This window comes from Salvelinus alpinus, chromosome 8, assembly GCF_045679555.1.
Source record: "Salvelinus alpinus chromosome 8, SLU_Salpinus.1, whole genome shotgun sequence".
Lineage (NCBI taxonomy): Eukaryota > Metazoa > Chordata > Actinopteri > Salmoniformes > Salmonidae > Salvelinus > Salvelinus alpinus.
In genome coordinates, this window is record NC_092093.1 from 6,540,826 (window position 1) to 6,566,419 (window position 25,594).

Here is a 25,594-nt window from a genome sequence, read left to right on the forward strand (position 1 = left end):
TATGGACATACCACTGCTTTAGAGCAGGAGGCTTCAACATATGGACATACTACTGCTTTAGAGCAGGAGGCTTCAACATATGGACATACCACTGCTTTAGAGCAGGAGGCTTCAACATATGGACATACTACTGCTTTAGAGCAGGAGGTTTCAACATATGGACATACCACTGCTTTAGAGCAGGAGGCGTCAACATATGGACATACCACTGCTTTAGAGCAGGAGGCTTCAACATATGGACATACTACTGCTTTAGAGCAGGAGGTTTCAACATATGGACATACTACTGCTTTAGAGCAGGAGGCGTCAACATATGGACATACCACTGCTTTAGAGCAGGAGGCTTCAACATATGGACATACTACTGCTTTAGAGCAGGAGGTTTCAACAGATGGACATACTACTGCTTTAGAGCAGGAGGCTTCAACATATGGACATACCACTGCTTTAGAGCAGGAGGTTTCAACATATGGACATACCACTGCTTTAGAGCAGGAGGTTTCAACATATGGACATACCACTGCTTTAGAGCAGGAGGTTTCAACATATGGACATACCACTGCTTTAGAGCAGGAGGCTTCAACAGATGGACATACCACTGCTTTAGAGCAGGAGGCTTCAACATATGGACATACCACTGCTTTAGAGCAGGAGGCTTCAACATATGGACATACTACTGCTTTAGAGCAGGAGGCTTCAACATATGGACATACTACTGCTTTAGAGCAGGAGGTTTCAACATATGGACATACAGTGGGGAGAACAAGTATTTGATACACTGCCGATTTTGCCGATTTTCCTACTTACAAAGCATGTAGAGGTCTGTAATTTTTATCATAGGTACACTTCAACTGTGAGAGACGGAATCTAAAACAAAAATCCCAAAAATCACATTGTATGATTTTTAAGTAATTAATTTGCATTTTATTGCATGACATAAGTATTTGATACATCAGAAAAGCAGAACTTAATATTTGGTACAGAATCCTTTGTTTGCAATTACAGAGATCATACGTTTCCTGTAGTTCTTGACAAGGTTTGCACACACTGCAGCAGGGATTTTGGCCCACTCCTCCATACAGACCTTCTCCAGATCCTTCAGGTTTCGGGGCTGTCGCTGGGCAATACGGACTTTCGGCTCCCTCCAAAGATTTTCTATTGGGTTCAGGTCTGGAGACTGGCTAGGCCACTCCAGGACCTTGAGATGCTTCTTACGGAGCCACTCCTTAGTTGCCCTGGCTGTGTGTTTCGGGTCGTTGTCATGCTGGAAGACCCAGCCACGACCCATCATCAATGCTCTTACTGAGGGAAGGAGGTTGTTGGCTAAGATCTCGCAATACATGGCCCCATCCATCCTCCCCTCAATACGGTGCAGTCGTCCTGTCCCCTTTGCAGAAAAGCATCCCCAAAGAATGATGTTTCCACCTCCATGCTTCACGGTTGGGATGGTGTTCTTGGGGTTGTACTCATCCTTCTTCTTCCTCCAAACACGGCGAGTGGAGTTTAGACCAAAAAGCTCTATTTTTGAATCATCAGACCACATGACCTTCTCCCATTCCTCCTCTGGATCATCCAGATGGTCATTGGCAAACTTCAGACGGGCCTGGACATGCGCCTGCTTGAGCAGGGGGACCTTGTGTGCGCTGCAGGATTTTAATCCATGACGGCGTAGTGTGTTACTAATGGTTTTCTTTGAGACTGTGGTCCCAGCTCTCTTCAGGTCATTGACCAGGTCCTGCCGTGTAGTTCTGGGCTGATCCCTCACCTTCCTCATGATCATTGATGCCCCACGAGGTGAGATCTTGCATGGAGCCCCAGACCGAGGGTGATTGACCATCATCTTGAACTTCTTCTATTTTCTTCTATTTTCTAATAATTGCGCCAACAGTTGTTGCCTTCTCACCAAGCTGCTTGCCTATTGTCCTGTAGCCCATCCCAGCCTTGTGCAGGTCTACAATTTTATCCCTGATGTCCTTACACAGCTCTCTGGTCTTGGCCATTGTGGAGAGGTTGGCGTCTGTTTGATTGAGTGTGTGGACAGGTGTCTTTTATACAGGTAACGAGTTCAAACAGGTGCAGTTAATACAGGTAATGAGTGGAGAACAGGAGGGCTTCTTAAAGAAAAACTAACAGGTCTGTGAGAGCCGGAATTCTTACTGGTTGGTAGGTGATCAAATACTTATGTCATGCAATAAAATGCAAATGAATTACTTAAAAATCATACAATGTGATTTTCTGGATTTTTGTTTTAGATTCCGTCTCTCACAGTTGAAGTGTACCTATGATAAAAATGACAGACCTCTACATGCTTTGTAAGTAGGAAAACCTGCAAAATCGGCAGTGTATCAAATACTTGTTCTCCCCACTGTACCACTGCTTTAGAGCAGGAGGTTTCAACATATGGACATACTACTGCTTTAGAGCAGGAGGTTTCAACATATGGACATACCACTGCTTTAGAGCAGGAGGTTTCAACATATGGACATACTACTGCTTTAGAGCAGGAGGTTTCAACATATGGACATACCACTGCTTTAGAGCAGGAGGTTTCAACATATGGACATACCACTGCTTTAGAGCAGGAGGTTTCAACATATGGACATACCACTGCTTTAGAGCAGGAGGCTTCAACAGATGGACATACCACTGCTTTAGAGCAGGAGGCTTCAACATATGGACATACTACTGCTTTAGAGCAGGAGGTTTCAACAGATGGACATACCACTGCTTTAGAGCAGGAGGCTTCAACATATGGACATACCACTGCTTTAGAGCAGGAGGTTTCAACATATGGACATACTACTGCTTTAGAGCAGGAGGCTTCAACATATGGACATACTACTGCTTTAGAGCAGGAGGCTTCAACATATGGACATACCACTGCTTTAGAGCAGGAGGCTTCAACATATGGACATACTACTGCTTTAGAGCAGGAGGCTTCAACATATGGACATACTACTGCTTTAGAGCAGGAGGTTTCAACATATGGACATACCACTGCTTTAGAGCAGGAGGTTTCAACATATGGACATACTACTGCTTTAGAGCAGGAGGTTTCAACATATGGACATACCACTGCTTTAGAGCAGGATGTTTCAACATATGGACATACCACTGCTTTAGAGCAGGAGGTTTCAACAGATGGACATACTACTGCTTTAGAGCAGGAGGCTTCAACATATGGACATACTACTGCTTTAGAGCAGGAGGCTTCAACATATGGACATACTACTGCTTTAGAGCAGGAGGCTTCAACATATGGACATACTACTGCTTTAGAGCAGGAGGTTTCAACATATGGACATACCACTGCTTTAGAGCAGGAGGTTTCAACATATGGACATACTACTGCTTTAGAGCAGGAGGTTTCAACATATGGACATACCACTGCTTTAGAGCAGGAGGTTTCAACATATGGACATACCACTGCTTTAGAGCAGGAGGTTTCAACATATGGACATACTACTGCTTTAGAGCAGGAGGCTTCAACATATGGACATACTACTGCTTTAGAGCAGGAGGCTTCAACATATGGACATACCACTGCTTTAGAGCAGGAGGTTTCAACAGATGGACATACTACTGCTTTAGAGCAGGAGGCTTCAACATATGGACATACCACTGCTTTAGAGCAGGAGGTTTCAACATATGGACATACTACTGCTTTAGAGCAGGAGGCTTCAACAGATGGACATACCACTGCTTTAGAGCAGGAGGTTTCAACATATGGACATACCACTGCTTTAGAGCAGGAGGCGTCAACATATGGACATACCACTGCTTTAGAGCAGGAGGCTTCAACATATGGACATACTACTGCTTTAGAGCAGGAGGTTTCAACATATGGACATACCACTGCTTTAGAGCAGGAGGCATCAACATATGGACATACCACTGCTTTAGAGCAGGAGGCTTCAACATATGGACATACTACTGCTTTAGAGCAGGAGGTTTCAACAGATGGACATAATACTGCTTTAGAGCAGGAGGCTTCAACATATGGACATACCACTGCTTTAGAGCAGGAGGTTTCAACATATGGACATACCACTGCTTTAGAGCAGGAGGTTTCAACATATGGACATACTACTGCTTTAGAGCAGGAGGCTTCAACATATGGACATACTACTGCTTTAGAGCAGGAGGTTTCAACATATGGACATACTACTGCTTTAGAGCAGGAGGTTTCAACATATGGACATACCACTGCTTTAGAGCAGGAGGCTTCAACAGATGGACATACCACTGCTTTAGAGCAGGAGGTTTCAACATATGGACATACCACTGCTTTAGAGCAGGAGGCTTCAACATATGGACATACCACTGCTTTAGAGCAGGAGGCTTCAACATATGGACATACCACTGCTTTAGAGCAGGAGGCTTCAACATATGGACATACTACTGCTTTAGAGCAGGAGGTTTCAACATATGGACATACTACTGCTTTAGAGCAGGAGGCTTCAACATATGGACATACTACTGCTTTAGAGCAGGAGGCGTCAACATATGGACATACCACTGCTTTAGAGCAGGAGGCTTCAACATATGGACATACTACTGCTTTAGAGCAGGAGGTTTCAACAGATGGACATACCACTGCTTTAGAGCAGGAGGCTTCAACATATGGACATACTACTGCTTTAGAGCAGGAGGTTTCAACAGATGGACATAATACTGCTTTAGAGCAGGAGGCTTCAACATATGGACATACCACTGCTTTAGAGCAGGAGGTTTCAACATATGGACATACCACTGCTTTAGAGCAGGAGGCTTCAACATATGGACATACTACTGCTTTAGAGCAGGAGGCTTCAACATATGGACATACTACTGCTTTAGAGCAGGAGGCTTCAACATATGGACATACTACTGCTTTAGAGCAGGAGGCGTCAACATATGGACATACTACTGCTTTAGAGCAGGAGGCTTCAACATATGGACATACTACTGCTTTAGAGCAGGAGGTTTCAACATATGGACATACTACTGCTTTAGAGCAGGAGGTTTCAACATATGGACATACTACTGCTTTAGAGCAGGAGGCTTCAACATATGGACATACTACTGCTTTAGAGCAGGAGGCTTCAACAGATGGACATACTACTGCTTTAGAGCAGGAGGCTTCAACATATGGACATACTACTGCTTTAGAGCAGCAGGCGTCAACATATGGACATACCACTGCTTTAGAGCAGGAGGCGTCAACAGATGGACATACTACTGCTTTAGAGCAGGAGGCGTCAACAGATGGACATACTACTGCTTTAGAGCAGGAGGCTTCAACATATGGACATACCACTGCTTTAGAGCAGGAGGCTTCAACAGATGGACATACTACTGCTTTAGAGCAGGAGGCTTCAACATATGGACATACTACTGCTTTAGAGCAGGAGGCTTCAACATATGGACATACCACTGCTTTAGAGAAGCAGGCGTCAACAGATGGACATACTACTGCTTTAGAGAAGCAGGCGTCAACAGATGGACATACTACTGCTTTAGAGCAGGAGGCTTCAACAGATGGACATACCACTGCTTTAGAGCAGGAGGCTTCAACATATGGACATACCACTGCTTTAGAGCAGGAGGCTTCAACATATGGACATACCACTGCTTTAGAGCAGGAGGCTTCAACATATGGACATACCACTGCTTTAGAGCAGGAGGCTTCAACAGATGGACATACTACTGCTTTAGAGCAGGAGGCTTCAACATATGGACATACTACTGCTTTAGAGCAGGAGGCTTCAACATATGGACATACTACTGCTTTAGAGCAGGAGGTTTCAACAGATGGACATACTACTGCTTTAGAGCAGGAGGCTTCAACATATGGACATACTACTGCTTTAGAGCAGGAGGCTCCTCCTCCACCCTCCTCTCTCCCCACCTCCTCCTCCTCTCCCCTCCTCTCCCCCCACCTCCTCCTTCACCCTCCTCCCCCCCCACTTCCTGCTCTTCCACCCTCCTCTCTCCCCCAACTCCTCCTATACCCCTCCATTCTCCCCCATCTCCTCCCTCTGACCCCACATCCTCCTCCACCCCTCCTCTCCCCCCCACCTCCTCCTCTCCCCCCACCTCCTGCTCCTCCACCCTCCTCTCTCCCCCAACTCCTCCTCCACCCCTCCTCTCACCTCCACTCTGCCTCCACATGATGACTCTCATAGCGTTGCTCCACCTCCCCCACGGTCAGGTCTGGATGGAGCCAGTGGAGCTCGTCTGACTTCAGGTGCTTCAGCAGTAGACCATAGCAGCCTTTATACTGGATGCTAGGACCCAGCCTACCACTGGTCAGGATAGACTGCACTATAGCCTGGAGGAGAGAGACCAGTACGGAGACAGTCACAGTTAAAAGGATACCACTGGTCAGGACAGACTGCACTATAGCCTGGAGGAGAGAGACCAGTACGGAGACAGTCACAGCTTGAATTTGGGTGCCTAATCTGCGAAGCTATATAGTTGGTTTAAAGTAGTGTATTCTTACAATTTTACAACTAAATAACTAAGTAAATTCTGTGCGCATATTGAAACAGAATTCACAATAAATAAAATTATACGTCTTATTACAAATAAATACAATAATAATATAATAAGATAAACATTCATGATGTGTTCCAAATAGCACCCTATTCCCTGTAGTGGGAAACTTCTCAAAGGGTAGTGTATTATATAGGGAATGAGGTGCCTTTTGGAACGCACCCTCAATATCTAGACAATCCCTCACCCTGATCTGCCAGGAGCTGTCACACTTGACCAGCTTGAAGTTCTTCCCCAGGGTGTTGTTGGTGCAGAAACAAACTTTAAGGATCTTGGTGGGTCCTCCCTCCCCGCTGAAGGGGCTCTGTTGTGGGCTGTCGTTGTGGCCGGGGCTGGGTAGCCTCCAGGACAGGGTGGTAGTGTCTCCCTGCATCACCTCGTACATTATCAGGGCAGAGAGGAGGACGACGTCATACTGTCATCATACCTGGGGAGAGGGCGAGAGAGGGAGGTTGGAGAGAGGAGGACAACGTCATACTGATATCATATCTGGGGAGAGGGAGGGAGAGTGAGGGAGAGAGAGACCGAGCGAGCGAGAGAGGGGGAGAGGGGGGAGAGACCGAGAGCGAGAGAGAGGAGGAGAGGGAGTGACGGGAGAGAGAGAGAGAGAAAGAGAGAGGGGGAGAGAGACCGAGAGAGAGAGAGAGAGAGAGAGAGAGGGGGGAGAGAGACCGAGAGAGAGAGAGAGAGACAGAGAGAGGGGGAGAGTGAGAGAGAGAGAGGGGGAGAGTGAGAGAGAGAGAGGGGGAGAGTGAGAGAGAGAGAGGGGGAGAGAGGAGAGGGGGGGGGAGAGAGAGAGAAAGAGAAAGGGGGAGAGAGACCGAGAGAGAGAGAGAGAGAGAGAGAGAGAGAGAGAGAGCGGGGGGAGAGAGAAAGAGAGAGGGGGAGAGAGACCGAGAGAGAGAGAGAGACAGAGAGAGGGGGAGAGTGAGAGAGAGACCGAGAGAGAGAGAGACAGAGAGACCGAGAGAGAGAGAGACAGAGAGAGGGGGAGAGTGAGAGAGAGAGAGAGAGAGACAGAGAGAGGGGGAGAGAGAGAGAGAGAGGGGGGGGAGAGAGAGAGGGGGAGAGGGTAGCCTGGTGGTTAGAGCGACAGGTAGCCTAGTGGTCAGAGCGGCGGGTAGCCTAGTGGTTAGAGCGGCAGGTAGCGTAGTGGTTAGAGCGGCGGGTAGCCTAGTGGTTAGAGGAGGTAGGTAGCCTAGTGGTTACAGCGGCGGGTAGCCTAGTGGTTAGAGGAGGTAGGTAGCCTAGTGGTTACAGCGGCGGGTAGCCTAGTGGTTAGAGGAGGTAGGTAGCCTAGTGGTTAGAGCGGCAGGTAGCGTGGTGGTTAGAGCGGCAGGTAGCCTAGTGGTTAGAGCGGCAGGTAGCCTAGTGGTTAGAGGAGGTAGGTAGCCTAGTGGTTACAGCGGCGGGTAGCCTAGTGGTTAGAGGAGGTAGGTAGCCTAGTGGTTACAGCGGCGGGTAGCCTAGTGGTTAGAGCGGCAGGTAGCGTGGTGGTTAGAGCGGCAGGTAGCCTAGTGGTTAGAGCGGCAGGTAGCCTAGTGGTTAGAGCGGCAGGTAGCGTAGTGGTTACAGCGGCGGCTAGCCTAGTGGTTAGAGCGGCAGGTAGCGTGGTGGTTAGAGCGGCGGGTAGCCTAGTGGTTAGAGCGGCAGGTAGCGTAGTGGTTACAGCGGCGGGTAGCCTAGTGGTTAGAGTGGCGGGTAGCCTAGTGGTTAGAGTGGCGGGTAGCCTAGTGGTCAGAGCGGCGGGTAGCCTAGTGGTTAGAGTGGCGGGTAGCGTAGTGGTTAGAGGAGGCGAGTAGCGTAGTGGTTAGAGCGGCAGGTATCCTGGTGGTTAGAGGCGGGTAGCTTGGTGGTTAGAGCGGCGGGTAGCCTAGTGGTTAGAGTGGCAGGTAGCGTAGTGGTTAGAGGAGGCGGGTAGCCTAGTGGTTAGAGCGGCAGGTAGCCTAGTGGTTAGAGTGGCGGGTAGCCTAGTGGTTAGAGCGGCGGGTAGCCTAGTGGTTAGAGCGGCAGGTAGCGTAGTGGTTAGAGGAGGCGGGTAGCGTAGTGGTTAGAGCGGCAGGTATCCTGGTGGTTAGAGGCGGGTAGCTTGGTGGCTAGAGCGGCAGGTAGCCTAGTGGCTAGAGCGGCAGGTAGCGTAGTGGTTAGAGCGGCAGGAAGCATAGTGGTTAGAGCGTTGGGCCAGTAACCGAAAGGTTACTAGATCGAATCCCTGAGCTGACAAGGTAAAAATCTGTCGTTCTGCCCCTGAACAAAGGCAGTTAACCCGCTGTTCCCTAGTCCGTCGTTGTAAATAAGAATGTGTTTTTAACTGACTTGCCTAGTTAAATAAAGGTCAAATAAATAAAATAACCTGACAATCTCTCTATTCATGTGAAGGCCTTTGTGAGTCACAAGGTAAGCTTGCATGGCACAGATGTGCAGGTCTACATGTAACAGAGTTTGGTTATGTTTCCACTAGCCATTGCAGAAAATATGTATTCTACTTAATCATGGTTGCAGATAGCGAGAGACCACAAAGGTCAATTCTTCCTAGTCTGATATTGACATGCGAGTAGTTTGGTCATGTTCTGAAAATAACTGTATTCTATTTTCATATTTACAGTGTGTATGAGTTCACTATGTACATGTCCTAGTGTATATAAACTCTGCAAAAAAAAGAAACGTCCTCTCACTGTCAACTGTGTTTAATTTTCAGCAAACTTAACATGTGTAAATATATATGAACATATCAAGATGCAACAACAGACATAAACTGAACAAGTTCCACAGACATGTGACTAACAGAAATGGAATAATGTGTCCCTGAACAAAGGGGGGTTCAAAATCAAAAGTAACAGTCAGTATCTGGTGTGGCCACCAGCTGCATTAAGTACTGCAGTGCATCTCCTCCTCATGGACTGCACAAGATTTGCCAGTTCTTGCTGTGAGATGTTACCCCATTCTTCCACCAAGGCACCAGCAAGTTCCCGGACATTTCTGTGGGGAAAAGCCCTAGCCCTCAGCCTCCGATCCAACAGATCCCAGACGTGCTCAATGGGATTGAGATCCGGGCTCGTCGCTGGCCATGGCAGAACACTGACATTCCTGTCTTGCAGGAAATCATGCACAGAATGAGCAGTATGGCTGGTGGCATTGTCATGCTGGAGGGTCATGTCAGGATGAGCCTGCAGGAAGGGTCCCACTTGAGGGAGGAGGATGTCTTCCCTGTAACGCAAAGCGTTGAGATTGCCTGCAATGACAACAAACTCAGTCCGATGATGCTGTGACACACCGCCCCAGCCCATGACGGACCCTCCACCTCCAAATCGATCCCGCTCCACAGTACAGGCCTCGGTGTAACGCTCATTCCTTCGACGATAAACGCGAATCCGACCATCACCCCTGGTGAGACAAAACCGCGACTCGTCAGTGAAAAGCACTTTTTGCCAGTCCTGTCTGGTACAGCGACGGTGGGTTTGTGTCCATAGGCGACGTTGTTGCCTACAAACCCTCAGTCCAGCCTCTCTCAGCCTATTGCGGACAGTCTAAGCACTGATAGAGGGATTGTGCGTTCCTGCTGTAACTCGGGCAGTTGTTGGTGCCATCCTGTACCTGTCCCGCAGGTGGGATGTTCGGATGTACCGATCCTGTGCAGGTGTTGTTACACGTGGTTTGCCACTGCGAGGATGATCAGCTGTCCATCCTGTCTCCCTGTAGCGCTGTCTTAGGCAATTCGCAGTACGGATATTGCAATTTATTGCCCTGGACACATCTGCAGTCCTCATGCCTCCTTGCAGCATGCCTAAGGCACGTTCACGCAGATGAGCCAGGACCCTGGGCATCTTTCTTTTGGTGTTTTTCAGACTCAGTATAAAGGCCTCTTTAGTGTCATAAGTTTTCATAACTGTGACTTTAATTGCCTACCGTCTGTAAGCTGTTAGTGTCTTAACGACCGTTCCACAGGTGCATGTTCATTAATTGTTTATGGTTCATTGAACAAGCATGGGAAACAGTGTTTGAACTCTTTACAATGAAGATCTGTGAAGTTATTTTGATTTTTACGAATTATCTTTGAAAGACAGGGTCCTAAAAAGGGATGTTTCTTTTTTGAGTTTGTGTACAGTACCTGTTAGATATTGAACATAACAAACAATAACCCATATGAAACAGTAACAACTCTGTCAGGGAAAAACACCCCAATGAAACCATGCAACCTTTAACTAACATTACACTGGCACTAAGGACAGAACTAACATTACACTAGCAGTAAGGACAAAACTAACAACTAACATTACACTAGCAGTAAGGACAAAACTAACATTACACTAGCAGTAAGGACAAAACTAACATTACACTAGCAGTAAGGACAAAACTAACATTACACTGGCAGTAAGGACAGAACTAACATTACACTGGCAGTAAGGACATAACTAACATTACACTGGCAGTAAGGACATAACTAACATTACACTGGCAGTAAGGACATAACTAACATTACACTGGCAGTAAGGACAGAACTAACAACTAACATTACACTAGCAGTAAGGACATAACTAACATTACACTGGCAGTAAGGACATAACTAACATTACACTGGCAGTAAGGACAGAACTAACAACTAACATTACACTAGCAGTAAGGACATAACTAACAACTAACATTACACTAGCAGTAAGGACATAACTAACAACTAACATTACACTAGCAGTAAGGACATAACTAACATTACACTAGCAGTAAGGACATAACTAACATTACACTGGCAGAAAGGACATAACTAACATTACACTGGCAGTAAGGACATAACTAACATTACACTACCAGTAACTAACATTACACTAGCAGTAACTAACATTACACTAGCAGTAACTAACATTACACTGGCAGTAAGGACATAACTAACATTACACTGGCAGTAAGGACATAACTAACATTACACTGGCAGTAAGGACATAACTAACATTACACTACCAGTAACTAACATTACACTAGCAGTAACTAACATTACACTAGCAGTAACTAACATTACACTAGCAGTAACTAACATTACACTGGCAGTAAGGACATAACTAACATTACAATGGCAGTAAGGACATAACTAACATTACACTAGCAGTAAGGACATAACTAACATTACACTGGCAGTAAGGACATAACTAACATTACACTAGCAGTAAGGACATAACTAACATTACACTGGCACTAAGGACATAACTAACATTACACTGGCAGTAAGGACAAAAGGGGTAAGGCAAGTTATACAACAAGCACTCTTTCCCATGGTCCATTTTCTCTGCAGTGTGTTTTGTAGAGAGGCACAAACCTGGGTTCAAATAACATTAGAAATATTTCAAATAACGTTAGCATTTGCTCTAGTCTGCCTGGAAATACCACATGGGCGGGGGTTTGCACTTTTGCGATTATTCTATTGGTTTGATTGTGCCAGGCAATCTAAATCAAGCCCAGATAAAGTATTTGACATAATTTTGAATAGTACTTGAACCCAGGTCTGGTGAGGCAAGCTGTGGTCTACATAGATTACAGCAGATTTTGTACTAACCAATTAACTACCAACGGGCTGGGTTCAACAAACAACTGATGATTGATTGCAAGCGGTCATCGTGGTTGTAGGACTAACAGAGGGTACACAGCTACGCACGTGGACACGCTCCTCCAACAAACAGTATCTCTACACTGAGTACACCAAACATTAAGAATACCTTCCTAATATTGAGTTGCAGCCCCCTTTGTCCTCGGAACAGCTCCAATTCGTCGGGGCATGGCCTCTACAAGGTGTCGAAAGCGTTCCACAGGGATGCTGGTCCATGTTGACTCCGATGCGTCCCACAGTTGTGTCAAGTTGGCTGGATGTACTTTGGGTGGTAGACCATTCTCAAATCAAATCAATTTGTATTTGTCACATGCGCCTAATACAACAGGTGTAGACCTTACAGCGAAATACTTACTTACAAGCCCTTAACAATGTAGAGTAAGAAAATATTTGCTAAATAAACTAAAGTAAAAAAAATATATAACAATAACGAGGCTATAGAAGGAATACTTGTATATAGTCAATGTGCAGGGGTTCAGGTTAGTCGAGGTAATTGAGGTCATATGTACATATACTGTAGGTAAGGGTAAAGTGACTATGCACAGACAATAAACAGCGAATAGCAGCAGCGTAAAAAAAAAGGGGGGTCAATGAAAATAGTCCTTGATACACACGGGAAACTGTTGAGCGTTAAAAAAAAAACAAGCAGCGTTGCAGTTCCTGACACAAACCTGTGCACCTCGCACCTACTACCATACCCCGTTCAAAGGGACTTAAATACTTAGAGTCCTGGGAGATACTCCCCACAGCGTGGCTAGCACCTAGCAACACCACCTGGGTGTGGGAAGGAGAGAGGGGTTTGAAGGCTAGAGAGGGACTTATCCTATGATTGAGAGTGCTCAACGCTCAGGGACTACTACATAACAGGCAGCTCATTAGTTCCTGTTCAGGCATTTTCATGTAATAGTACATGGTTCACAGCATTTTGAGAATGAATACTTTAAATTCTGTGAACTCTGACATGTTAGTATGGTCCACTTGCTAATAAAGTTTTACAGTTTGTTTTGAGAATGAATACTTAAAATTCTGTGAACTCTGAAATGTTAGTATAGTCAGTTGCTAATAAAGTTTTACAGTTTGATATGTTTTCTAGTCACAGGAGGAAAGCAAGGGTAAGGCTTAGCTCTTGTACTTTGTGAAACTAAATTTAAAAAACATCTCCATGTTTTTTCTTAATGAATAATTTACCTTTCATTGAAACACAAGTGCTTACATTTAGTCATTCCGCAGACACTCTTATCAAGAGCGACTTACAGTTAGGTAACTAGGTATGAACACATTCTGTACCAAAATGTAAACGCACCATGCGACAATTTCAAAGATTGTACTGAGTTACAGTTTGTATAAGGAAATCAGTCAATTGAAATAAATTCATTAGGCCCTAATCTATGGATTTCACATGACTGGGCAGGGGTACAGCTATGGGTGGGCTTCGGGGGGGGGGGGGGGGGGTAGACCCACCGAATTGAGAGCCAGGCCCAGCCAATCAGAATTAGTTTGCTGTTTAATCAGCTTCCTGACATTCCACACCTGTCAAGTGGATGGATTATCTTGGTAAAAGATAAATGCTCACTAACAGGGGTGTAAACACATTCATGCACAAAATTGTAGAGAAATACGTTTTTTTGTGCGTATGGAACGTTTCTGCTCATGGAATATGGGGCCAACACTATATATGTTGCGTATATATTTTTGTTCAGTATATAAACTACATGATAAAAAAAGTATGTGGACTCCTGATGGTCGAACATCTCATTCCAAAATCATGGGAATGCCAAGAGTGTGCAAAGCTGTCATCAAGGCGAAGGGTGGCTACTTTGAAAAATCTCAAATCTCAAATATATTTTGATTTGTTTAACTATTTTTTGATTACTACATGATTCCATTGTTGTTATTTCATAATTTTGATGTCTTCACTATTATTCTACAATGTAGAAAATAGTAAAAAATACAGAAAAACCCTTGAATGAGTAGATGTGTCCAAACTTTTGACTGGTACTGTACGTTGTAAACTTTCATTCATAGGCTAGCTTGTATCAACCTCATGATGGGTATAGGGGAACATTTTGAGTAGCCTAAACCTGTCGATGTTACATTGAACTGGGTGAATGTAAAATGAATAAAATCGTCCTCCCTCATCATAAACGGCAGTGACCGCCACTGGTACACATGGATTTTGTATTGTAGATATGTGGTAGTAGCGTAGTGGTCTGAGGGCTGAAATGTAATGTCATGTAATATGTTTAACTGTATAGAGCTGCTGTAAAGTTGCTGGACCCCAGGAAGAGTATGTGTATTTATTATGGGTCCCCATTAGTTCCTGTCAAGGCAGCAGCTACTCTTCCTGGGGTTTATTATGGATCCCCATTAGTTCCTGCCAAGGCAGCAGCTACTCTTCCTGGGGTTTATTATGGACCCCCATTAGTTCCTGTCAAGGCAGCAGCTACTCTTCCTGGGGTTTTATGGAACCCCATTAGTTCCTGCCAAGGCAGCAGCTACTCTTCCTGGGGTTTATTATGGATCGTCCTCCCTCATCATAAACGGCAGTGACCGCCACTGGTACACATGGATTTTGTATTGTAGATATGTGGTAGTAGCGTAGTGGTCTGAGGGCTGAAATGTAATGTCATGTAATATGTTTAACTGTATAGAGCTGCTGTAAAGTTGCTGGACCCCAGGAAGAGTATGTGTATTTATTATGGGTCCCCATTAGTTCCTGTCAAGGCAGCAGCTACTCTTCCTGGGGTTTATTATGGATCCCCATTAGTTCCTGCCAAGGCAGCAGCTACTCTTCCTGGGGTTTATTATGGACCCCCATTAGTTCCTGTCAAGGCAGCAGCTACTCTTCCTGGGGTTTTATGGAACCCCATTAGTTCCTGCCAAGGCAGCAGCTACTCTTCCTGGGGTTTATTATGGATCCCCATTAGTTCCTGCCAAGGCAGCAGCTACTCTTCCTGGGGTTTATTATGGACCCCCATTAGTTCCTGTCAAGGCAGCAGCTACTCTTCCTGGGGTTTATTATGGATCCCCATTAGTTCCTGCCAAGGCAGCAGCTACTCTTCCTGGGGTTTATTATGGACCCCCATTAGTTCCTGTCAAGGCAGCAGCTACTCTTCCTGGGGTTTTATGGAACCCCATTAGTTCCTGCCAAGGCAGCAGCTACTCTTCCTGGGGTTTATTATGGATCCCCATTAGTTCCTGCCAAGGCAGCAGCTACTCTTCCTGGGGTTTATTATGGACCCCCATTAGTTCCTGTCAAGGCAGCAGCTACTCTTCCTGGGGTTTATTATGGATCCCCATTAGTTCCTGTCAAGGCAGCAGCTACTCTTCCTGGGGTTTATTATGGGTCCCCATTAGTTCCTGCCAAGGCAGCAGCTACTCTTCCTGGGGTTTATTATGGGTCCCCATTAGTTCCTGCCAAGGCAGCAGCTACTCTTCCTGGGGTTTATTATGGATCCCCATTAGTTCCTGCAAAGGCAGCAGCTACTCTTCCTGGGGTTTATTATGGATCCCCATTAGTTCCTGCCAAGGCAGCAGCTACTCTTCCTGGGGTTTATTATGGATCCCCATTAGTTCCTGCTAGGGCAGCAGCTACTCTTCCTGGGGTTTATTATGGATCCCCATTAGTTCTTGCCAGGGCAGCAGCTACTCTTCCTGGGGTTTATTATGGGTCCCCATTAGTTCCTGTCAAGGCAGCAGCTATTCTTCCTGGGGTTTATTATGGATCCCCATTAGTTCTTGCCAGGGCAGCAGCTACTCTTCCTGGGGTTTATTATGGATCCCCATTAGTTCCTGCCAAGGCAGCTGCTACTCTTCCTGGGGTTTATTATGGATCCCCATTAGTTCCTGCCAAGGCAGCAGCTACTCTTCCTGGGGTTTATTATGGATCCCCATTAGTTCCTGCCAAGGCAGCAGCTACTCTTCCTGGGGTTTATTATGGGTCCCCATTAGTTCCTGCCAAGGCAGCAGCTACTCTTCCTGGGGTTTATTATGGATCCCCATTAGTTCCTGTCAAGGCTACTCTTCCTGGGGTTTATTATGGATCCCCATTAGTTCCTGCCAAGGCAGCAGCTACTCTTCCTGGGGTTTATTATGGATCCCCATTAGTTCCTGCCAAGGCAGCAGCTACTCTTCCTGGGGTTTATTATGGATCCCCATTAGCTCCTGTCAAGGCAGCAGCTACTCTTCCTGGGGTTTATTATGGATCCCATTAGTTCCTGTCAAGGCAGCAGCTACTCTTCCTGGGGTTTATTATGGGTCCCATTAGTTCCTGCCAAGGCAGCAGCTACTCTTCCTGGGGTTTATTATGGATCCCCATTAGTTCCTGCCAAGGCAGCAGCTACTCTTCCTGGGGTTTATTATGGATCCCCATTAGTTCCTGCCAAGGCAGCAGCTACTCTTCCAGGGGTCATAGATTTCACAACATATTAAGTGTGTGCCCTCAAGCCCCTACTCTACTACCACATATCTACAACACAAAATCCATGTGTACATGTTGTGTATAGTGCGTATGTTATAATGTGTGTGTATGTGTGTATGCAGTTGTCTGTGCATAATGTGTGCCTCTTCACAGTCCCCGCTGCTGCCTTGGCAGGAATTAAATGGGGATCCTTAATAAATACAAATACATTGGGTAACAGTGGGTCAAAGTGGGTCACAGTGGGTAACAGTGAGTAACAGTGGGTCACAGTGGGTCAAAGTGGGTCACAGTGGGTCACAGTGGGGAACAGTGGGGAACAGTGGGGAACAGTGGGTAGCATCCATAAAGGGCTGGAACAGGTTCCGATAACAGGAATGTGCGAGCTGATCTCTGGAGGGTTTAATCTTTAACAGGCACCAGAGGCACAGATAGGGAGACCTCGACAGGGTTGGAAGTATGTGTGTGTGTGTGTGTGTGTGTGTGTGTGTGTGGACAGCCTACAGGAAAACAGCCCTGACAAACTGTTATCGAGCAGAAAGAAAGGATCAAAACAGACAGAGAGAGATATAACATGTCATCTAGTTTTACTGTGGGAGAACATTACCAAACAGACAGAGCATAAATATATGTTTAAATGCACTATGCCTTTAACACAGCAAAGGTGTTGGCAACCTGGTGCGCCTTCAATGCAACTAGTTAGGGACCGTCAACAAAGTGCATGATCAATGATCCCAACATTCAAATTTCAATAGCTCTCACACCACGTGACTTTGCAACCTCATTTCAACAGTCCATTATTCTTTATTATAAATATATATATATATATATACATACACAAAATTACTTAAACTTCAATAGCTCCTTGACCATGTGACCTAGACACCTCAAACCAACGTTGGATTGTTCAGAGGGTAGGACATCACACAAAATGTTTTACATTCTTTTACCTTAATTTATTAGTTACATGTTTTACTTGGAATTTCAATAGCGCCTTGATCTAATTGAACAGCCAGATTGCAGTGGTAATGAAGCTGCCCCTGCCAGTGGATGCTGCTGAGGGGAGGACGGCTCATAATAATGTCTGGAATGGAGTCGATGGAATGGAATCAACCACATCAAACACATGGTTTCTACACGTTTGATACCATTCCATTGACTCCATTCCAGACATTATTATGAGCCGTCCTCCCCTCAGCAGCATCCACTGGCCACTGCCTCAGTTGGTCATGAATTGTGTTGTCTGTACTGTATCTCAGACCAGAGGGCAGGCTCTGGAAGAATCCCCTGCTATTTGTTTGGCCTTCTTCCTTGTCTGTGTGTCATACAACCTCTAAAGGCCTGCACTCTGGTGCCCTCAGACAGCAGACCCCATGCTGACTACCTTCCTCAGCTTGATGTAACAAATGTCAGGTGTATTAGCTTCACGTCGAGGTACCTCAGTCTCCACAGCAACTAAGTGTACTGTGTTTTCAGTGAAGTTGAGGCTTCTCTCTGTAATAGTCTCTAAGTCATTTAAACTACAGAACCCCTCTCTGTAATAGTCTCTAAGTCATTTAAACTACAGAACCCCTCTCTGTAATAGTCTCTAAGTCATTTAAACTACAGAACCCCTCTCTGTAATAGTCTCTAAGTCATTTAAACTACAGAACCCCTCTCTGTAATAGTCTAAGTCATTTAAACTACAGAACCCCTCTCTGTAATAGTCTCTAAGTAATTTAAACTACAGAACCACTCTCTGCCGGTTCTCAATTGAGGGTCAGCTGAGGAAACGAAATAAGCCTTCCTTCGCTTTCTCCACAAAGTGATTTGCAATGTTTAATATCCATTCTTCTCCCTCCTTAAAACACCTTCTCCACCCTCCCTTTACCACCCTCTCCTCCCTCCCTTTACCACCCTCCCTTCACCACCTTCTCCTCCCTCCCTTTAACCACCTCCTCGTTTCAGCCACTCGAGCTCTGTGCTCTGCTTCCGACACGGCAAGCGTTACCGGTGCATCAAGTATGACACCAACAGGCTCCTAAACACCTTCTATCCCCAAGCCATAAGACTGCTAAATACCTAACAGAATGGGTACACGGACAATCTGAGTTGACACTTGCTATTTTGCACTCACACTCACAGAACTCTACACACTGACAGCTTTCTACACACAGACGGGACTCTACACACAGACGGGACTCTACACCTAGACGGGACTCTGACAGGACTCTACACACTGACAAGACTCTACACACAGACAGGACTCTACACACAGACAGGACTCTACACACAGACAGGACTCTACACACAGACAGGACTCTACACACAGACAAGACTCTACACCTAGACGGGACTCTGACAGGACTCTACACACTGACAAGACTCTACACACAGACAGGACTCTACACACAGACAGGACTCTACACACAGACAGGACTCTACACACAGACAGGACTCTACACACAGACAGGACTCTACACACAGACAGGACTCTACACACAGACAGGACTCTACACACAGACAGGACTCTACACACTGACAGGACTCTACACACAGACAGGACTCTACACACTGACAGGACTCTACACACAGACAGGACTCTACACACTGACAGGACTCTACACACTGACAGGACTCTACACACAGACAGGACTCTGTCTGGAAAAATGACTTGTGTCATTCACAAAGTAGATGTCCTAACCGACTTGCCAAAACTATAGTTTGTTAACAAGAAATGTGTGGAGTGGTTGAAAAACAAGTTTTAATGATTCCAACTTAAGTGTATGCAAACTTCCAACTTCAACTGTATCTACCTTCATCATTCCAGTATCCCTGCACATTGTTAACATGGTAGTGGAACTGACCCTGTATATAGTCACCTTACCCCTATACATATCTACCTCTATCACTCCAGTATCCCTGCACATTGTTAATATGGAACTGACCCTGTATATAGCTACTGTCCCTGTATATAGCTACTGACCCTGGAACTGTCCCTGTATATAGCTACTGACCCTGTATATAGCTACTGACCCTGGAACTGACCCTGTATATAGCTACTGACCCTGTATATAGCTACTGACCCTGGAACTGTCCCTATATATAGCTACTGACCCTGGAACTGACCCTGTATATAGCTACTGTCCCTGTATATAGCTACTGACCCTGGAACTGACCCTGTATATAGCTACTGACCCTGGAACTGTCCCTGTATATAGCTACTGACCCTGGAACTGACCCTGTATATAGCTACTGTCCCTGTATATAGCTACTGACCCTGGAACTGTCCCTGTATATAGCTACTGACCCTGTATATAGCTACTGACCCTGGAACTGACCCTGTATATAGCTACTGACCCTGTATATAGCTACTGACCCTGGAACTGTCCCTATATATAGCTACTGACCCTGGAACTGACCCTGTATATAGCTACTGACCCTGGAACTGACCCTGTATATAGCTACTGACCCTAACTACTGACCCTGGAACTGTCCCTGTATATAGCTACTGACCCTGTAACTGACCCTGTATATAGCTACTGACCCTGGAACTAACCCTGTATATAGCTACTGACCCTGGAACTGTCATTGTATATAGCTACTGACCCTGGAACTGACCCTGTATATAGCTACTGACCCTGTATATAGCTACTGACCCTGTATATAGCTACTGACCCTGTAACTGACCCTGTATATAGCTACTGACCCTGGAACTGACCCTGTATATAGCTACTGACCCTGTATATAGCTACTGACCCTGTAACTGACCCTGTATATAGCTACTGTCCCTGTAACTGTCCCTGTATATAGTTACTGACCCTGTATATAGCTACTGACCCTGTATATAGCTACTGTCCCTGTAACTGACCCTGTATATAGCTACTGACCCTGTATATAGCTACTGTCCCTGTAACTGACCCTGTATATAGCTACTGTCCCTGTATATAGCTACTGACCCTGGAACTGTCCCTGTATATAGCTACTGACCCTGTATATAGCTTCTTACTTTCTCATGTTCTTCATTCTTATTCATATTTCTTGTGTGTTTTTTATTCTACCTTGTTATTTTTAGTGCTACATTAATAATAATTACTACATTGTTGGGAAAATAGAGTAGATTATTGTTGTACTCAAAGGAGTAGAAGACAGACTACTTCTACTTGTCCCCATAGAGGAACCACATTTGGTGCTAGGTATAAACCGTCTACTTGTCCCCATAGAGGAACCACATTTGGTGCTAGGTAGAAACCGTCTACTTGTCCCCATAGAGGAACCACATTTGATGCTAGGTATAAACCTTCTACTTGTCCCCATAGAGGAACCACATTTTTTGCTAGGTATAAACCATCTACTTGTCCCCATAGAGGGACCACATTTGATGCTAGGTATAAACCGTCTACTTGTCCCCATAGAGGAACCACATTTGGTGCTAGGTATGAACCTTCTACTTGTCCCCATAGAGGAACCACATTTGGTGCTAGGTATAAACCTTCTACTTGTCCCCATAGAGGAACCACATTTGGTGCTAGGTATAAACCTTCTACTTGTCCCCATAGGGGAACCACATTTGGTGCTAGGTATAAACCGTCTACTTGTCCCCATAGAGGAACCACATTTGGTGCTAGGTAGAAACATTAGCAGAGGGTTTCACCTAGAATGAGAAATGTACAACAGTATACAACAATAACATACATCAATCACTGTGTGTGTGTGTGTGTGTGTGTGTGTGTGTGTGTGTGTGTGTGTGTGTGTGTGTGTGTGTGTGTGTGTGTGTGTGTGTGTGTGTGTGTGTGTGTGTGTGTGTGTGTGTGTGTGTGTGTGTGTGTGAGAGAGAGAGAGAAAGAGAGAAACAGAGAGATAGATGAGTATGTCTAAGATCACACAGTACACCAGATAGGACAGACTGACCCCCCCCCCACACACCCCCGGCACATAGGCTATTGCAGCATAAATACTGCAGACTGAGACAGGGGAGGTTGGGCAACACTGTAGACCTGTCCAAAAGTACTACCAGACAGGGCCAATCAGGAATGATAAACACCACCCACTGTGCCAAAGCACAACCCCCACACCACTCAACCAAAATCCACAGACCACTAACATACTACCTTGAGACAAGGTTGCGTATAGCCCAGGAATATGTCCCCCACCACACTTGCCCACTAGGGGGAGCAAAACCTGACAGGAAGACCCAAGGGAGTCGAGTATAGTGAACAAAGCCTGGCATAGGGAGGAACCACCCTTGCCGTCTCTGACTGCCAGAGACTCTGCCCTCCCTAATAGGGTCAGAGAATCCCAGGAGTGAGTGGGGAACCGGGCCAAGTAGAGACAGCAAGGGTGGTTCCCTTGCTGTCTCTACAAGGACCAGTGCCTTGCCGTTCACCTAATGCACACCTGAGCCATAGGACCTCATGAAGAGATGAGTCTTCAGCAAAGACTTAAAGTTTGAAACCGAGTCTCTGTTTATCTCACATGGATCGGCAAGACTATTCCAGAAAAGAGGAGCTCTATGGGAGAAAGTCCTTTCTCCAGCTTTTTCCTTTGAAATTCTAGGGACAATAAGGAGGCCTTGCGTCTTGTGACCGTAGCGTACATGTAGGTACATAATGTACGGCAGGAACAAATCAAGTCCATGTAATGCTTTGTAGCTTAACAGTAAAAACTTGAAAATCAGCCCTAGCCTTAACAGGAAGCCAGAGGTTAGCACTGGAGTAATATGATAAAAAAAAAAAAAATGATTCTAGTCAAAACATCTAACAAGAAATGGGAGACTAGGGGGGCTAAATGGAGGGTAACATAGGTTAAGAGATGGTTATAAATATGCAAATGATGTGATGGACGTTCGAGGAGTTTCAGAAGAGTCCAGCTGAGCTGAAGGCACTGAAGACAAGGTCCCCAATGGCCAGGAGTCTGGTCTTAGTAGTTATAAGGACGCTGGAGTCAGATGAGTAGAGTGAGCGACAGGGAATTTAGATGTGCAAACAGGTCAGAACGATAAGGAAGAGCCAGGACATGGAGAGATGTGTAGCTGAGCAGTGGAGTCGGTAGAGAGGAGGATGTGATGGTTTCCCTGGTTTTACGTGTGGATGTAGGGAAGTGTTCGGTTTCCAGTGGTGTGAAATAAAGGATCCAAGGAGCGAACAACGATGGTCTTTTAAAGGTTTAATAGCACTCAGACAATGTGCACAATGAGAAGTAGCATACAGCCTGCCTGTACTGCAACAGTCCGCAGCCTTACTTCATACCATAACATCAGATAAGGACCCAGAGGAGAGAGAACACCATGTTTTCCCTCCCCCCCTGCCAGCCCATCAGAATGCCTGCAAACAGATTGAGCCATAAAGGTAAGATAACACCAAAATGGTGTACCGTTCAGCGTAGGCACTGAAGCTACAGAATTCTGAACATATTGAAGAGGGTTGACAGAGAGAGGCTATAGAGATGAACATTTGACCAACTATTTAACACAATACTATTCAGAATGCCCAAAACCTGGCGCTCTTAACTTTGCAGAACAGAAAGTCTTATTGTTGTGTGAAAATGAGGAAGTCATTGAGTTGGGCTCTAATATTGTCCTTTATGGGTGTGGAATGTATGTCCCTGACCTGTGAACAATACAAAGTTGGTTTTAAGGTGACTAGGTCATGTGATCAAGGACCAATTGGAATTCTAAGTCAAACATTTAACAAATAAATTCAAGTGAAAGAAAATGTAACACTATTTCAGAAAACCAAAAGGATGTGCGATGTGCATCCCTACCCTCCAACGTTGGTTCGAGGAGTCTAGGTCACATGGTCAAGGAGAAATTGAATTGTAAGTGCTTTTTTTATCAATAAAATAATTTTTATTAAATGGAATCATTTGAGAAAACAACTAAAGCATGTGCCTTTCTATATAAGGAATAATGGACTGTTGAAATCAGGTTAAGTCACGTGGTTGAAGACCTATTGAAATGTGACATTTTCAAATATTTATATAAAATCTTTATAGGAAAACCATGTGCGATGTGTGTTCCTATTCTGTGAACAACACAATGTTGGTTTATGCTGCGTAGGTCACATGGCCAAGGACTTATTGAAATAAGTATTTTTTTAAATATATATATGTTAAAATTGTTGGTATCATTTTTTGAGAAAACCAAAGGGTGTGCAACTTGCCTCTCTATGTAAGAAATAATGGACAGTTGAAATTAGGTTGCTAAGTCACTTGGTGTACCGGCTATTGGATTTTGAATATTGTGATCATGCACTTTGTTGACGGTCCCTTACTAGTTGCATTGACCTTGAGCGGGCTGCCTACAAGGTTGCCTTGTGATTATGAAGCTCGTGTCGGACTCGGGAAAATAAGACCTGTGCAATGTTGTACACATGTTTTCCTTCATAAAGAGCCTAAACTGAGGTATATAGCTCAAATCGTTCCCGAGCAATAGAAGTTTGAAGTTCCCGAATGTCTGGCCAATATCGAATCTCAAACCAACTTTTTCCGCGGTAATCCACCTCACTTGTCAAAGTGAACCAAAACACAGATAGATACACCCTGCATACTTGCCTATTCTATAAGAGAGCCAGTATAGCAAGAACACTTGTTTTGGAGTATGTAGGGTTACATACTGCAGCGTCATACACCCAGGCGCTGGAAGTACGTGTCAACAATTTCACCTGCACAGACTTGCAGTGTTAATTGAGATTCTTCCAACTGAACTCCAGGTAGCAAATGCAATGGAAGCAATTCCACACATTATGCATATGTAGTTCAAGTTAAAATGCTTGAATCCAAAAAAGGTATCTCATATATCTATAACGGTAAAGGACTCATGCCATTAAGACGTGTAAATCAATCTATTACATGAAGCACATGTTGTCCTCAGTCTTCATGTTTTGAACATTTCATTCAGAGACACGACATGACATATTTGTAAACTGCTAGAAATAATATGACGTTCACGGTATAATTTTACTGACTTCAAACGACTCTTGAATAGTTTTGTTTTGCGTGAACCGTAAACAATAATGAATAACTCAGATCACTTGAAATACCTTGACGCAGCTAACGTCGCGTTGAGTCTCCTACAGCTGAAGGTAAAAAGCCCACATTTGACAGTTGTGAAAACACTTCTTACATTGAGTTTTTACGAATTTGCCTCTTACCTAATTTGAGAACTTGTCACCCCACGAGCATCTGCACGGAAATGTTGATATTCTATTTCTGGTAGATGCGCTATAGGCCAAGTGCTTTGGGTATTACCAGGTATTCCCCCGAAGAAAACGTTATGTGAAGCAGGAAGGTGTTTGCTCAAGCCACTCCCTTGTCGGTAGGATACTTCCTTATTTCTGTGGTATTACAATTTATATTGTGTTTTGTGCAAGTAATAGCTATGTTATAAACTACGTTTGTGAATATATATATATATTTTTAGTTGGGTTCAAAACGTTTATATTCTCTATAGGCCTACACACTATAGTGTCTTAGAGTGGGCATGCATAAACTATTCAAAACCATAAAGTATAGTGGAATAAATGTGTTTGCCAGAGAAATAGTTATGTATGGTGTAGAAACACGAGATACATTACCACACGTTACCACGTCTCCTGTAGACCTACTCAGGTTAGGTTGAATGTCTTTAGGAGGCAGAGTTTTTGTATAGTATAGCAATATAGAGTATAGCGATCCACCCTTGGGTCACCTAATAACTAATAAAGAACACTAGAGGGCGCCATAGTTCTGTTTCTTAGACAGACAGCTGGTTCCTAAACAGGGCCTGCTCTCGCCTTTTGGGGACACTAAGACTTATTTACGTTGTAGTCATTTAGTAGATGATCTTATCCAGAGTGACTTACAGGAGCAATTAGGGTTAAGTGCCTTGCTTAAGAGCACATCAAGAGATTTTTTACCTAGTCGGCTCAGGGATTCAAACCAGAGACCTTTCGGTTACTGGCCCAACGGTAGGGTACCCGCCACACTTATGTCACGTTAATGATATCTGAGTGAGAACGACTAACAAAATCAAGCAATTTTCACACATTTCATTTAATTCTACAAATTTTCCCATGGGGCAGAGATATTTT

General features: G+C 44.9%; 1 protein-coding gene across 2 annotated transcripts in view; it reads right to left on the reverse strand.

The window, feature by feature from the left end:
• Positions 1–24,814, reverse strand: part of ptk2bb (protein tyrosine kinase 2 beta, b) — a 65,758-nt gene extending 40,944 nt beyond the window's left edge. For both annotated transcript variants that reach the window (XM_071412504.1, XM_071412503.1), the window contains exons 1-3: positions 24,677–24,814; positions 6,725–6,964; positions 6,135–6,313 (exon numbers count right to left, since the gene is read on the reverse strand). In XM_071412504.1, coding sequence (XP_071268605.1) covers positions 6,135–6,313; positions 6,725–6,922 — 377 coding nt within the window. In that variant the 5' untranslated portion in view covers positions 6,923–6,964; positions 24,677–24,814. The remainder of the gene's footprint in view (positions 1–6,134; positions 6,314–6,724; positions 6,965–24,676) is intronic.
• Between the last annotated feature and the right edge of the window lie 780 nt (positions 24,815–25,594).